Source organism: Schistocerca americana, chromosome 2 (genome assembly GCF_021461395.2).
Source record: "Schistocerca americana isolate TAMUIC-IGC-003095 chromosome 2, iqSchAmer2.1, whole genome shotgun sequence".
NCBI lineage: Eukaryota > Metazoa > Arthropoda > Insecta > Orthoptera > Acrididae > Schistocerca > Schistocerca americana.
Window position 1 is genome coordinate 1,052,642,303 of NC_060120.1, and position 12,580 is coordinate 1,052,654,882.

The 12,580-nt window shown below is 40.1% G+C and overlaps 1 protein-coding gene across 1 annotated transcript in view; it reads left to right on the forward strand.

Annotated features, from left to right (window-relative positions):
* The window catches only part of LOC124594670 (MFS-type transporter SLC18B1-like), a 321,099-nt gene that overhangs the window by 182,335 nt on the left and 126,184 nt on the right, over positions 1-12,580 (forward strand). The window contains exon 6 of the mRNA XM_047133038.1: positions 10,584-10,674. Coding sequence (XP_046988994.1) covers positions 10,584-10,674 — 91 coding nt within the window. The remainder of the gene's footprint in view (positions 1-10,583; positions 10,675-12,580) is intronic.

Genomic DNA, 12,580 nt, shown 5'->3' on the forward strand with positions numbered 1-12,580 from the left:
CTGATAGTGTGCCATGTGTTCCACTGTTCCACTAGAGCTGAGGAAGATGCTGATTGTCCTGCAGTGCCATTCAGATAAGGTGTCAATCTCCTTGGGTGCCCAGTCTGTCTTGTGACCTAACACATCCCAATGTGGTCTACGGCCTACCGTGAACCATTCTGCAATATTTTGAAATATTTCGTCCCACATGAGTAGCAGTTTCCCAGATTGGTGCATCACATTCTCTCATGCCAATAATGCGCCCTCTTTCAAAGTCACTCGTTTGATGATGTGATTTGTGCATACATCTGTGAGGCATCCTGCAGATCTGCTCAAGTCACACTGATCTATTACCTTCAGATTATAGCAACACTAATGTACGTATCCTGTGTGAATGTCCTATCTCTAGTCCTTCAGGGTGTTCTGTTTTTTTTTTTTTTCCTCAACACGAATGTGCTATGTCACATAAGTATGAATCAGTCCTGGTAAACAGCACTAGCAGTCATAATTTCACTTGTGGAGGCAAAGTCAACTAACAGTAACTGAGAGAGAGCATACTGCTGGGCGGCCATGTATTAGCCATTGTGGAAGACCACATGATTGGCCTGCAATATCAGCAGTTTTACCAGCGCATGTACATGGTTGATATTACACATATTAATATGCGCATATCTTCCGTTTGTTTGGCTGGCAGGATGGTTAAAAAAGTAATAATGTAAGGAACTCAGTTTCTAAGGCTCATGTTACTAATGAGTGAAATTTTACATAGCATGGTGCAGGTACAAAAGTAGCTGGGATATTCCATATCACCAAAACATTTCTCAGTATCCCTAAAGATAGGTTTAAATCATAAAATCCAGACAGACAAAGAAGGAATACATATTTATGGAACATTTAGGAGTCACCAAAAAATAAGGAAACACCAAAAACGCAACACGTTACCATGCCTAATACAGTGTAGAAAACTGGTTGGTATTGAAAACAGTTTCCATTCATGTCAAAATGGGTAAATACAGGCACTGTATGGGTTTCCAAGGAATCTTACACCATTCTTCCGGAAAAATACCTGCAAGTTCAGGTAACAATGATAGCATGTATAGTGATCGTGCACCCTTCTCTTCAAAGTAGATCACAAAGGCTCAATAAATACTGAGATTGGGTGACTGTAGTGGCAAGGGGATGTGCTCACAAAACTCATCCTGGATTATGTGAATAGGGGCCTTGTCCTCTTCGAACACAGTGGAATACCATGATAACGGCTGCCCAAATGATCACTGAACACCTGCCATGTTTCACTCTTTGGATATAAACTTGGAAACAGTGTAAGACAAGACTCATCTGACCAAATCAAATTCTTCTATTACTCTATAGCACAGGTTTTATGGCTTTGGCATCATGTTTCCATGTTTCGAGGGTTTCCATCAGTTATGAGTCATTTTGGAATTCAAGCTCACCTTCCAATTTCTTGTTTCTTGGGCTCCATTTGTGTTGTTTTGGTGGTGACAGTCATGCAAGTGTGACATTCAGTTCTGCAGTGACTTTTACAGCTGTTGTCCTCTTATCTTTACTCACAGTACTCTCCAGTGATTGATGATCACCCATCACAGTTTTTTCCACATCATGACTTAGCAGGTGACATACTTCCAGTTTTCCTGTATGTGGTACAAATCTCTGTTACATGTCTCATAAAATACCAGACACTTTGGCTACCTTGTTTATGGAAGCATTCATCATATGAGCACCAAGAATCTACCCATATTCAAATTCACTTGCTCTGACATAATGCACTCACAGCTACACAGAGCACTGTTCTGGCCATGACTGACACTGGACATTGCACAGAGGGCGTTCATGGTCAAGCACAGCAGCACAACCTGCAAGCTTGGGGAACAACTGCATTCAAGTGCAAGTGTGCGTTTCTCATGGTGTTTCCATATTTTTGTCCAACCTCTGATCCACCTTCATTTTGCTGATGATAATTTTCTGTTGGTTTTTCAGGGTATATGAAGTGTATGTAAAGCTTAATAGGACAAGCTTGAAAGTAGTCTGAAATCAATTATGATAACACTGAAATAATTAATAATACGTACATTGAAAAGAAAATAGTAAAAATTAACAATGAAGTCTTAGAAAAAGTTGGTGGGTTTTGGTTACAGCAGCTTCAGGCAACAACTGGATGGGTGACAAAAGAAATAATCGGAAGAATAAATGTGACCTGGAAAATTATGGTAAACTAAATAGGGTTTTCCAAACTGAACTTCCAGATTGTCTTAATATGGAAACTTTGCAGTCAGTGTCTATAATCAGTTTTGAATTATCAGAATAAGACATGGGCTTCTGATGCAAAAGCCACTCAAAAACTGAGAGTTGTCCATTGAAGAAAGGAGATGTGCTTGTTGGGAATTATTAGGAAAGACAAGTAAACAAATAAGTGCCTCAGGGAGTACGTAAATGTAATCTAATAAAGTGAATTGGAGGTGTGTAGGACGTGTAGCGAGGAGAATGGGTGGGAAATTGACCAAGTAAGTTCTATGCTGGATTCTAAGAGATAAGAAAAAACTGGGACAATGCCCTGTTGGAAAGTGTGTAGATGTTACTGGTAAACATGCAGGAGTGCAATGAAGACCACCATGTACGGTGGAGGTCTTGAAGATGAGATTCACTCTCAGGCCACCGCTGTTTTAGGAACTGTTTGCTGTGGACAACAGTTTAATAGGATACATTTCTACAATGGTACCAAGAGAGAGAGAGGACATAGATTTCAGCCAGTCTGTTGTGTGGTTGCTAACCTTATGATAGAATGCACTCCTTTGCCAAACAAAAGCAAAGACATATTCTGAGATACTGTAGTACAAGGCGGTGCCCAAGAAGAATATGGAATGTCAAATTAGTTGCTGAACTGGAATGAAATATTTATGGAGTCTCACAAAGGCCCATATTATGCTGTTTTGAACAAGTGACAATGGCTTTTCTCCACCGGAGGTAGACATGGGTGGCCACAAACTGAGTGAAGCACAGTGTGTAAAATTACATGAAATCCACACATGAATAAACCTATCAAAAATCTAAGTTAACTGTGTTACCCCCTTGCAGGCATCTCTCATTGTGTTGACCTAAGCTAAATGTGTTGGCTCATTCTGCATATTTTTAGATCCTGTTATCTTATGGAATTATCTTTGACATCAGTGCACCTAAAGTAAATAAAATGTTTATTCAGTGGAAGTGAACACTAAGAATATTGTGTGAAGTATGTAACCATATATCTTGCAAAAGCATTTCGAAGGACCTTGGGATTCTTACACTGATTTCCCAATACATTTACTCCTTAAATATTTTTTTGTTGCTGATAATAAAAACCTGTTTCAAGTGAACTGTGATGTATACAGTCACAATACAAGGCACAGAAATAATATTCATGGAGATTTGGCCTTTTGAAATGTGTACAGAAGAGAGTTATGAACACTGATGTTAAGATATTCGAAAGTAAATATGAAGCCACTAATAGGAGCTTCTTTAAACCCAGCTACTTTTTTTCTAATTTACTCGATTAATTTTAGATGGCAAAAGTGTGACTAGCATTAAACAATACAGTGATAGTTTATTGTTAATACAGTATACAAGATAAGTTTCTATGATGTCATTGTGATACACTGATCAGTCAGAACATTATGACCACCTACCTACTGCTGTGAATGGCTGCTAGTCAGACACAAGCACAGTGCATGTAGTATCAGAGAGCATGCTGCCCATCTGTAGAATGGGGAAGACAAGCGAAGTAACTCAGTTTGGCTGAGATCAGATTGTGATGGCCCAGAGGCTCAGCACAAGCATTTTTGAAACTGCAAGACATGTCAGGTGTTTGAGGAGTGCTGTGGTGAGTGTCTTCAACACATGGTCAACCACGTCCAGTGTGTACTGGCAGATGCTGAGCCGATCAGATGCAAGAACACCAGTAGCCGCAGCAGCAGTTGTCTGATAAACAGTAACTTAATTTTTCTCTGTGTGCTCCTGTAAAGAAGTAAATGACACCTGTGTATTTTACTGTGTAGACTAAGTGGTTAGCAGAGTTACAGCCAGATTCAAGACTTCCTTGCAGATAGAACTCACCACATTGCTCTTAATGGAACAACATCAGCAGATGTAAAGGTAATTTCTGGACTACCCCAAGGAATTGTGATAGGACAGTTACCGTTTATATAAATGTTCTAGTAGGAAGCGTCAGATGCTCTTTAAGGCTGTTCACAGATGATTCGATAGTCTATAACAAAGTGGCAATGCAAGAAGATAGTAATAGTTTGCAGAATGACCTCTAGAGAACTGATAAATGGTGCAGGCTTTGGCAGTTGACCCTGCATGTAAATAATTTTTTTTTTTTTTTTTTTACACACCAAGTTCTGTAGGACCAAATTGCAGAGCAAATCTCCAAGGTCATGGAATGTGTCAGTACATGAAATTACAACATAAAAGTAAGAACAGATAAAAATAAATGTTCATGAACCTGAAAAAAGTCAATCCATAAGTTTAAGTAAATGCTATCAGCAATACAATAAGGAACTCCTTGACAGAATAGAAGGAGTGACACATGAGGAAACTCTTCAGTTTCGATTTGAAAGTGCATGGATTACTGCTAAAATTTTTGAATTCAAGTGGCAGCTTATTGAAAATGGATGCAACAGTATACTGCACACCTTTTTGTACAAGAGTTAAGGAAGTTCGATCCAAATGCAGGTTGACTTCTGCCGAGTATTAACTGAGTGAAAGCTGCTTATTCTTGGTAATAAACTAATATTGGTTACGAGAAACAACAATACGGAATATACATATTAAGAGGCCAATATCAAAGTACCCAGACTCGTGAACAGAGGTCGACAAGATGTTCATGAACTCACACCACTTATTGCCTGAACTGACCTTTTCTGAGCCAAAAATATACTTTTACAATGGGTAGAGTTACCCCACAATATAATACCAAACGATATAAGTGAGTGAAAATAAGCAAAGTAGACTAATTTTCATGTCGAATGATCACTCGCTTGTGATACCATTTGAATAGTAAAAATGGCAGTATTAAGTCTTTGAACAAGATCCTGATTGTGGGCTTTCCACGACAGCTTACTATCTATCTGAACACCTAGAAATTTGAACTGTTCAGTTTCACTAATCATATGCCCGTTCTGTGAAATTAAAACATCAGGTTTTGTTGAATTGTGTGTTAGAAACTGTAAAAACTGAGTCTTACTGTGATTTAGCATTAGTTTATTTTCCACAAGCCATGAACTTAGGTCATGTGCTGCACTATTTGAAACAGAGTCAGTGTTGCACAAAACATCCTTTACTACCAAGCTAGTGTCATCAGCCCCAACACTGATCCCTGAGGCACCTCCCCCCCTTGACAGTACCCCACTCAGACCCAACATCACAGCCATTATCAGCATTGTGAATAATGACCTTTTGCTGCCTGTTCCTAAAGTAAAAGGTGAACCAGTTGTGAGCTACTTCCTGTATTCCTTAATGGTCCAACTTCTGGAGCAATATTTTTGATCAATACAGTCAAATGCCTTAGTTAGATCAAAAAATATGCTAAGCATTCGAAACCTTTTGTTTAGCCCTTTCAGTACCTCACAGAGCAAAGAAAATATAGCATTTTCAGTTGTTAAATGACTTCTAAAGCCGAACTGTTCATTTGATAGCAAATCGTGTGATATGAAATGATCAATTATCCTTACATACACAGCCTTTTCAATAACTTTACCAAACACTGATGGCATAGAAATACGTCTAAAATTATCTACATTATCCCTTTGTCCCTTTTTATAAAGGGGCTTTACTACTGAGTACTACAATCGCTCAGGAAACCGACCATTCCTAAACGAAAAATTACAAATATGGCTAAATACAGGGCTAACATGTGCAGTACAGTACTTTAATATTCTGCTAGTCACTCCATCATAACCATGAGAGTCCTTAGTCTTCAATGATTTAATTATTGATTCAATCTCCCTCTTATCTGTATCACAGAGGAGTATTTCAGACATCAATCTCGGAAAGGCACTTGCCAAGAAAGTTATATGATTTCCTGTAGAAACAAAATTTTTATTTAATTCACCAGCAATGCTCAGAAAATGATTGTTATACTGTGGATATATCTGATTTATCATTAACAGAAATATTTTTATTGTGAACTGACTTTATATCGTCCACCTTGTGCTGCTCACCAGACATTTGCTTCACAACTGACAATAAGTACCCTCCGCCACACACCGTAAGGTGGCTCGCGGAGTATAGATGTAGATGAAGAATGGTTTTAATTTTATCCTGTGAATTAGCTATTCTATTTGCGTACCGCATACACTTTGCCTTTCTAATAACACTTTTAAGCACCTTACAATACTGTTTGTAATGGGCTACTGTAGCTTGATTGTGACTACTTCTAACATTTTGATATAATTCCCGCTTTGTTCTAGATGATATCCTTATCCCACTAGTCAGCCACCAAGGCTGCCCATTACTGCTAGTACCCCATTTAGAATGTTCTAATGGAAAGCAACTTTCAAAGAGCATGAGAAATGTGTTAAGGAAAGCATTGTATTTACCATCTATGTTATTGGCACTATAAACATCCTGCCACTCTTGTTCCTTGACAAGTTTTATAAAACTCTCTATTGCTGTTGGATTAACTTTCCTACATAGCTTTTAATTAAATATGACATTCGTTTGTGTAAAAAAGCCTATTAGTGTTAAAATTTGTGCATCATGGTCTGAAAGTCCATTCATGTTTTTACTAACAGAATGCCCATCTAGTAATGAAGAATGAATAAAAATATTGTCTATGGCTGTGCTACTGTTCCCCTGCACCTTAGTTTGAAAAAACACAGTCTGCATCAGATCATATGAATTTAGGAGATCTACCAACATCTTTTTCTTGCACCATCATATACAAAATTTATGTTGAAGTCACCACATATTACTAGTCTCTGGTACTTCCTACAAAGTGAATTAAGAACCCTCTCTAGCTTGAGCAAAAATGCTCTAAAGTCAGAGTTAGGGGACACATTAACAACAAAAATTAGAAGTTTAGTTTCACTAAATTCAACTACTGTTGCACAACATTCAAATATCTGTTCAGTGCAGTGTCGTGATACGTCTATGGACTCAGATGGAATACTGTTTTTTACATACATAGCCATTCCCCCACCCTGCAAGGAACTCCTTGAGAAACAGCCAGCTATTCTGTAGCTTGGTAAAGGAAGCTTCTGAATTGTGAAATTATTTAAGTGGTGCTCTGATATACCAATAATTTCAGAGTCAACATCTATAACCAGTTCACTAACTTTGTCTCTAATATCTCTTATATTTTGATGAAATATGCTTATTCCTTCTCTACTTGGAAACATTACATCCTCAGAAGATGAGCCCTTAGTTAAAGGGACTTCCTTTAAGCAGGTGTACCTATTGGCTGACTTCAGTCTAAAAAAGGTGCAGCTCTAACACCAATTACTACAGGAATTTTTCCATGAGTGACACCACCACCACCACCACTACACTGTCACCTACAAGTGTAGCCAGCCTCCCCTTCCCATACCTATTGAGGTGCAGGACATGCCTTGTGAAACCTGATCTACTGATAGACCCAACTGGGACCACTGAGAAGTGACCCATGCCCTCTGCCACAGTGCCCTCCCCAGCCCCACGTTAACGCACCTAACAGCCGCATTAAGGTGAGGCTGACCATGATACTGAAACAGTTGCACGAAATGCACATTAGTGCCACCAGTTTGAGTAGCTATCTTAACCAGGTCACCACCTACATCATATTCCCCGTCCCTGTCAAGACTGTTCCTTGCTCCATCCACTATCACTACCTGATCCTCCTTTGTAAAATTCTTACATAACTCCCCTATGCTGTCAGTCACCTGAGCCAACCCTGCACTAGGCTTCACAATGCTGGTGACCTGGAACTCACTCCCCAACACTTCCTGCAACTGCTGGCCCACACCTCTACCATGGGAACTACCTAGCAGCAGAACCTTTTTCTTTCTGCTAGACTTTGCAACTAACCTAGGCCTCCTGGTCGCTGAAGACTGCTGCATGTTCCCTACATCTACAGCTACATGAGGCTCCTCTCCACTCAACTCTGACAGTTAGTCATATCTATTGCATGTAGGCAAGGTAGAACTGTCTGAATACCTCCTCTTTCTAGCTGCCTTCTTGCCAACTGCCAGTTCCCATTCCCCACCACCCTTCACCCTCCTCAACCTATCTAGTAACATATTGGGCATAGGTAGGAAGAAAAAGCTACTGCAGTATAGTTACACTGTTGATGATAAACCCCTGGAAACTGTATCGACTGTGAAATATCTAGGAGTAACCATCCAAAGCAACCTTAAGTGGAATGACCATTTAAAACAATTAGTGGGGAAAGCAGGTGCCAACTCAGATTCATAGGAAGAATATTAAGGAAATGTAATGTGACCATGAAGAAAGTAGCTTCTAAGACACTCGTTTGGCCGTTTCTTGTACCGTTCATCTATCTGAAGTCCCTACCAGGTAGGACTGATAGAGGAGATAGAGAAGGGCCAACGAAGAGTGGGGTGTATTGTCACCAGATCATTTAGCTGGTGCAAGAACGTTATGGAGATGCTCAACAAACTCCATTGGCAGACATTACAAGAAAGGCATTGTATATCATGGAGAGATTTACTATTCAAATTTTGAGAGAGCACTTGCCGGGAAGAGTCAGACAACATATCACTTCTACCCACATACGTCTCATGTAATGACCACGAGGAGAGAATTCGAGAAATTAGAGCCAATATAGGGGTTATCGACAGTCATTCTTCCCACACACTATTTGCGAGTGGAACAGCCACCATTAAGTGGCTTGCCAAATATGATAGAGATGTAGATATCATGGGGGTTGGGCAGCCACCACTCATTACAGACGCCGGACGTTGTAGGCTGGGCAGACTGATGAAACAGGACAGGTGGCGAACTGTGGCAGAATTAACATCAGACTTTAATGCTGTGTAAAGTACAAGTATGAATGAACACACAGTGCACTGAATGCTCCTAACCATTGGACTCTGCAGCTAATGACCCATGCATGTGCCATTGGTAACACCACAACATCAGTAACTACTACTGAAATGGGCATGTGACCATCACCACTGTACATTGGCACAGTGGCAGAGCATTGCATGGTTTGATGAATTCCAATACCTTCTTCATCATACCCAAAACCATTGTCTTCCAGGGGAACAACTCCTTGACACCTATACTGCGGGATGGAGACAAACTGGCAGCAGTTGCATTATGCTCTTGAGAACATTCACATGGGCATCCATGGGTCCAGTAGAGTTCGTACAATGCCCCATGACAGCCAAGGAATTGTTTGCTGACAACATACACTGCTTCATGACGATCATGTTTCCCAATGGCAATGGAATTTTTCAACAAGATAATGCACCATATCACAAGTTCAGGAATGTAATGGAGTGTTTTGAGGAACAATGTGGTGAGTTCTGCTTGATGTGCTGGCCCCTCAACTCGCCAGATCTGAACATAATCAAACACATCTGGGATGTGATTGAATGTGGTATCAGAGCTCATCACCAAGTTCTCTGGAATGTCAAGGAATTAAGTGACTTGTGTGTGCAGCTGTGGTGCCATCTCCCTCCAGCATCCTACCAAGACCTCATTACTTACATGCTATGATGCATTGTTGCTGTTATCCATGCCAAAGGTGGACATACCAGCTGTTTGGTAAGTGGTCATAATGTTGTTGATCAGTGTATGTTAACAACAATGTGAAAAGGATAGATAGCTGCTCACCTCTTTGGGTTATGCCTTGAGTCACAGACAGGCACAATGAAAAAGACTGTGAAATGTTCAAGCCTTTCCCCAAAAAAGTTCTTCTTCCATACAGATATTCTCTTGGGGTGCAGTCAGGCCTCAGCATCCGGAGACAGTGGGAAGTGGCCATTCGTGTGTGATTTGTGCTTGTGTGAAAGCATGCATGTGTGTTTTCTATTTCCGAAGAAGGACTTTTTTGTCCAAAAGCCAAAAGCTTAAATGTTTAGCAATCTTTTTCATTGTGACTATCTCTTACTCAATGTTTCCTCTGTGTGGTGATAAACAATCCATTCTTTTAATGTTGTTGTTATTCTATCCTGGACTTCCCATTGTTTGATTTTCTGTTATGTTGATGTGTACCTTGACTATAAACACAGATTGAATACCAAGGATCCTGAATCCACAGGATGTGTTTGACCTTAAAAAAAGGTATGCATTGACCCAGAAAGCAGACCCCCACTCCAATGGAAAGGTGCTGGGAAGAAGAAGAAGAAGAAGAAGAAGAAGACTTTGTCTCATTCCATGTCTGTGAAAGTTTTCCTTCTTGATGGGAGCTATGGAACATGATGAATGAATCATGAATGATTGATTGGTGTGAGGTTCTTGGAACTTATGGAAACATGTTTTAAATATGTGAATTCAAAGCTCCTCAGTGGTCATGCCACTGTGTATGGTCACAGTATTGCAATGTACAACATATTGCAATTTTATTGTCCTCTTCTGCCTGTTTATCTGCAAAATTCCTCTTTCAGATCGGAGGATTTGAACTGCCTTTTTACTCCCTGGGAATCCTTATGGTTGCTACAGTTCCAATAAACTTTTGCCTGCTTCCTTCAACTGGTGGTAAGTTGCAAAATACAAAATTTGTGATTATTTTTACATTGATTATGAAGCATGATTATCAGGCCATCAACAATCAATTCAAGTATAATTTTATTAGGACGTTTTAATATGTACCAAAATAGTTTAATTTGAAAATGTATTTAGCAAATATAATTTTATATTATTACAATTTTAAGACAAATCCAACTAGGGAGTGGGGACTTACAGTTTAATGTGGAATCCAAGCCATGTGTCATTCCTGGGGACTCCTCATGTTGTTGAGGGGTGAAGGCTAGCTTAATGACAGACTGAAAATTTCCGTGGTCCAACTGGGATTCGATACCACGACCTCCTAGACCACCAGGCCTAACATAAAATTAATTAAGCTCTTTGTACTTGAAGATAAAAATAACCTAGGCAATGCAGTTGTACCTGAACCGTGGATTTACTTTCAAAATCTTTTCTTAAAGAATTTACTTCATTTACTAACGATTCATCAAGAACATTAACACATTTAATCACACTATGTGATCGTGGAAGTAGTTGCCAGTGGGTAACTGATGAAAACAAATTAAATTTGAACAAATGGAAATTTTATTCTTAAAACCCTTTCTATTTAAAAAAAACTAATTTAAAAATTATAATCAGAAAGCACCCTCTAAATATCAAGTTACAATTTATTCAGAGACAGAAATAACTTTTTTTTTGACAGTATGAGCTTTCGGGCTGAGAAGCTTGCCGCTCACTTTTAACTTGGCTGTAGTCACGACTGCTCACAACAACGTCTGAAAGACTACACTGGTGCAAATCTGCAACACACCAGATTACTTTAAACTAAAAATTTTAACAACTCACACAAACACATAAACTATGCACCCTGTAGGAGGGATGGAAATGGTACAAGACACTCACATAAAAAAAAAAAATTACTTGCCACTGAAAGTGCAGCTTGTTTTTAAAGGAAAACTCTTACGGTGGAAGGGTGGCAACTTTATATACTAAAATGACCATTTAAATAAAATCCCATGAAATGCAGTCTTACATAAAATGTACAAACATGCTCTACATTACACATATACCGCCTATCAAGATGATAGGCAAGATAAAAACATATGTCAGGAATTTGGCCTTTACACCTTAAGCAATAAATTTGTTAATACCAAATCCGACAAACATGACAGAGGCAGCTATTAATGTACGGCAGACCGACAGACAGACAGACACTCACTAACTGCCTAATAAATGCGGACGAGAAACAGACGAGCAAGCTGGGGACAAGATACTGACCAAGAAAACAAGTAGAATTTAACAGGTAAATAATAAACTGCGATTTCTGGCGAATACCTGGCGTAGCACCCCCAAAACGCTCTCCTGAACCGTCCGCTTCCAGTTGCTTCAACAGACGCAGGAAGGTGCGCCGATCTCTCATCTCAAAGCATTGCAGCTTGCGCCGGCCAGACTCACGTCGTGGGTTGACTCCTGTTGCTCTCGTGTCGGCTGCAAAGCCACTACTCCTCGCTATACAGCGCATCCCACTGGACTGACATGGCGACCTCACATGTGCCGATGCTCAAGACGGACAAGTTATCTTGTGTCTCAGTGCGCGACTGACCAGCTGATCGATCCAACCGCCAATGACCATTGCCTGAACAAACTCGAACAGACTGGCGGCCTAACACATACTAGCACTCCGGACGACAGACACACTCTGACTGCCCCACACTGACCTGGCTGACCAACTGAACTCGCCTCGACTGCACCGACTCAGACTGACAAACTGCCGAGCTCATAGTGCCTCTTAAATGCACGTCAACAGGCTACCTTTCCCCTTTCACACCAGAGGGAGACACCAAAGCTGCGATTGCCACAGTGGCACCACCACCAGAAACGGAGGGTGACTGCTTTACACTACGAACTGCGGCGTGCT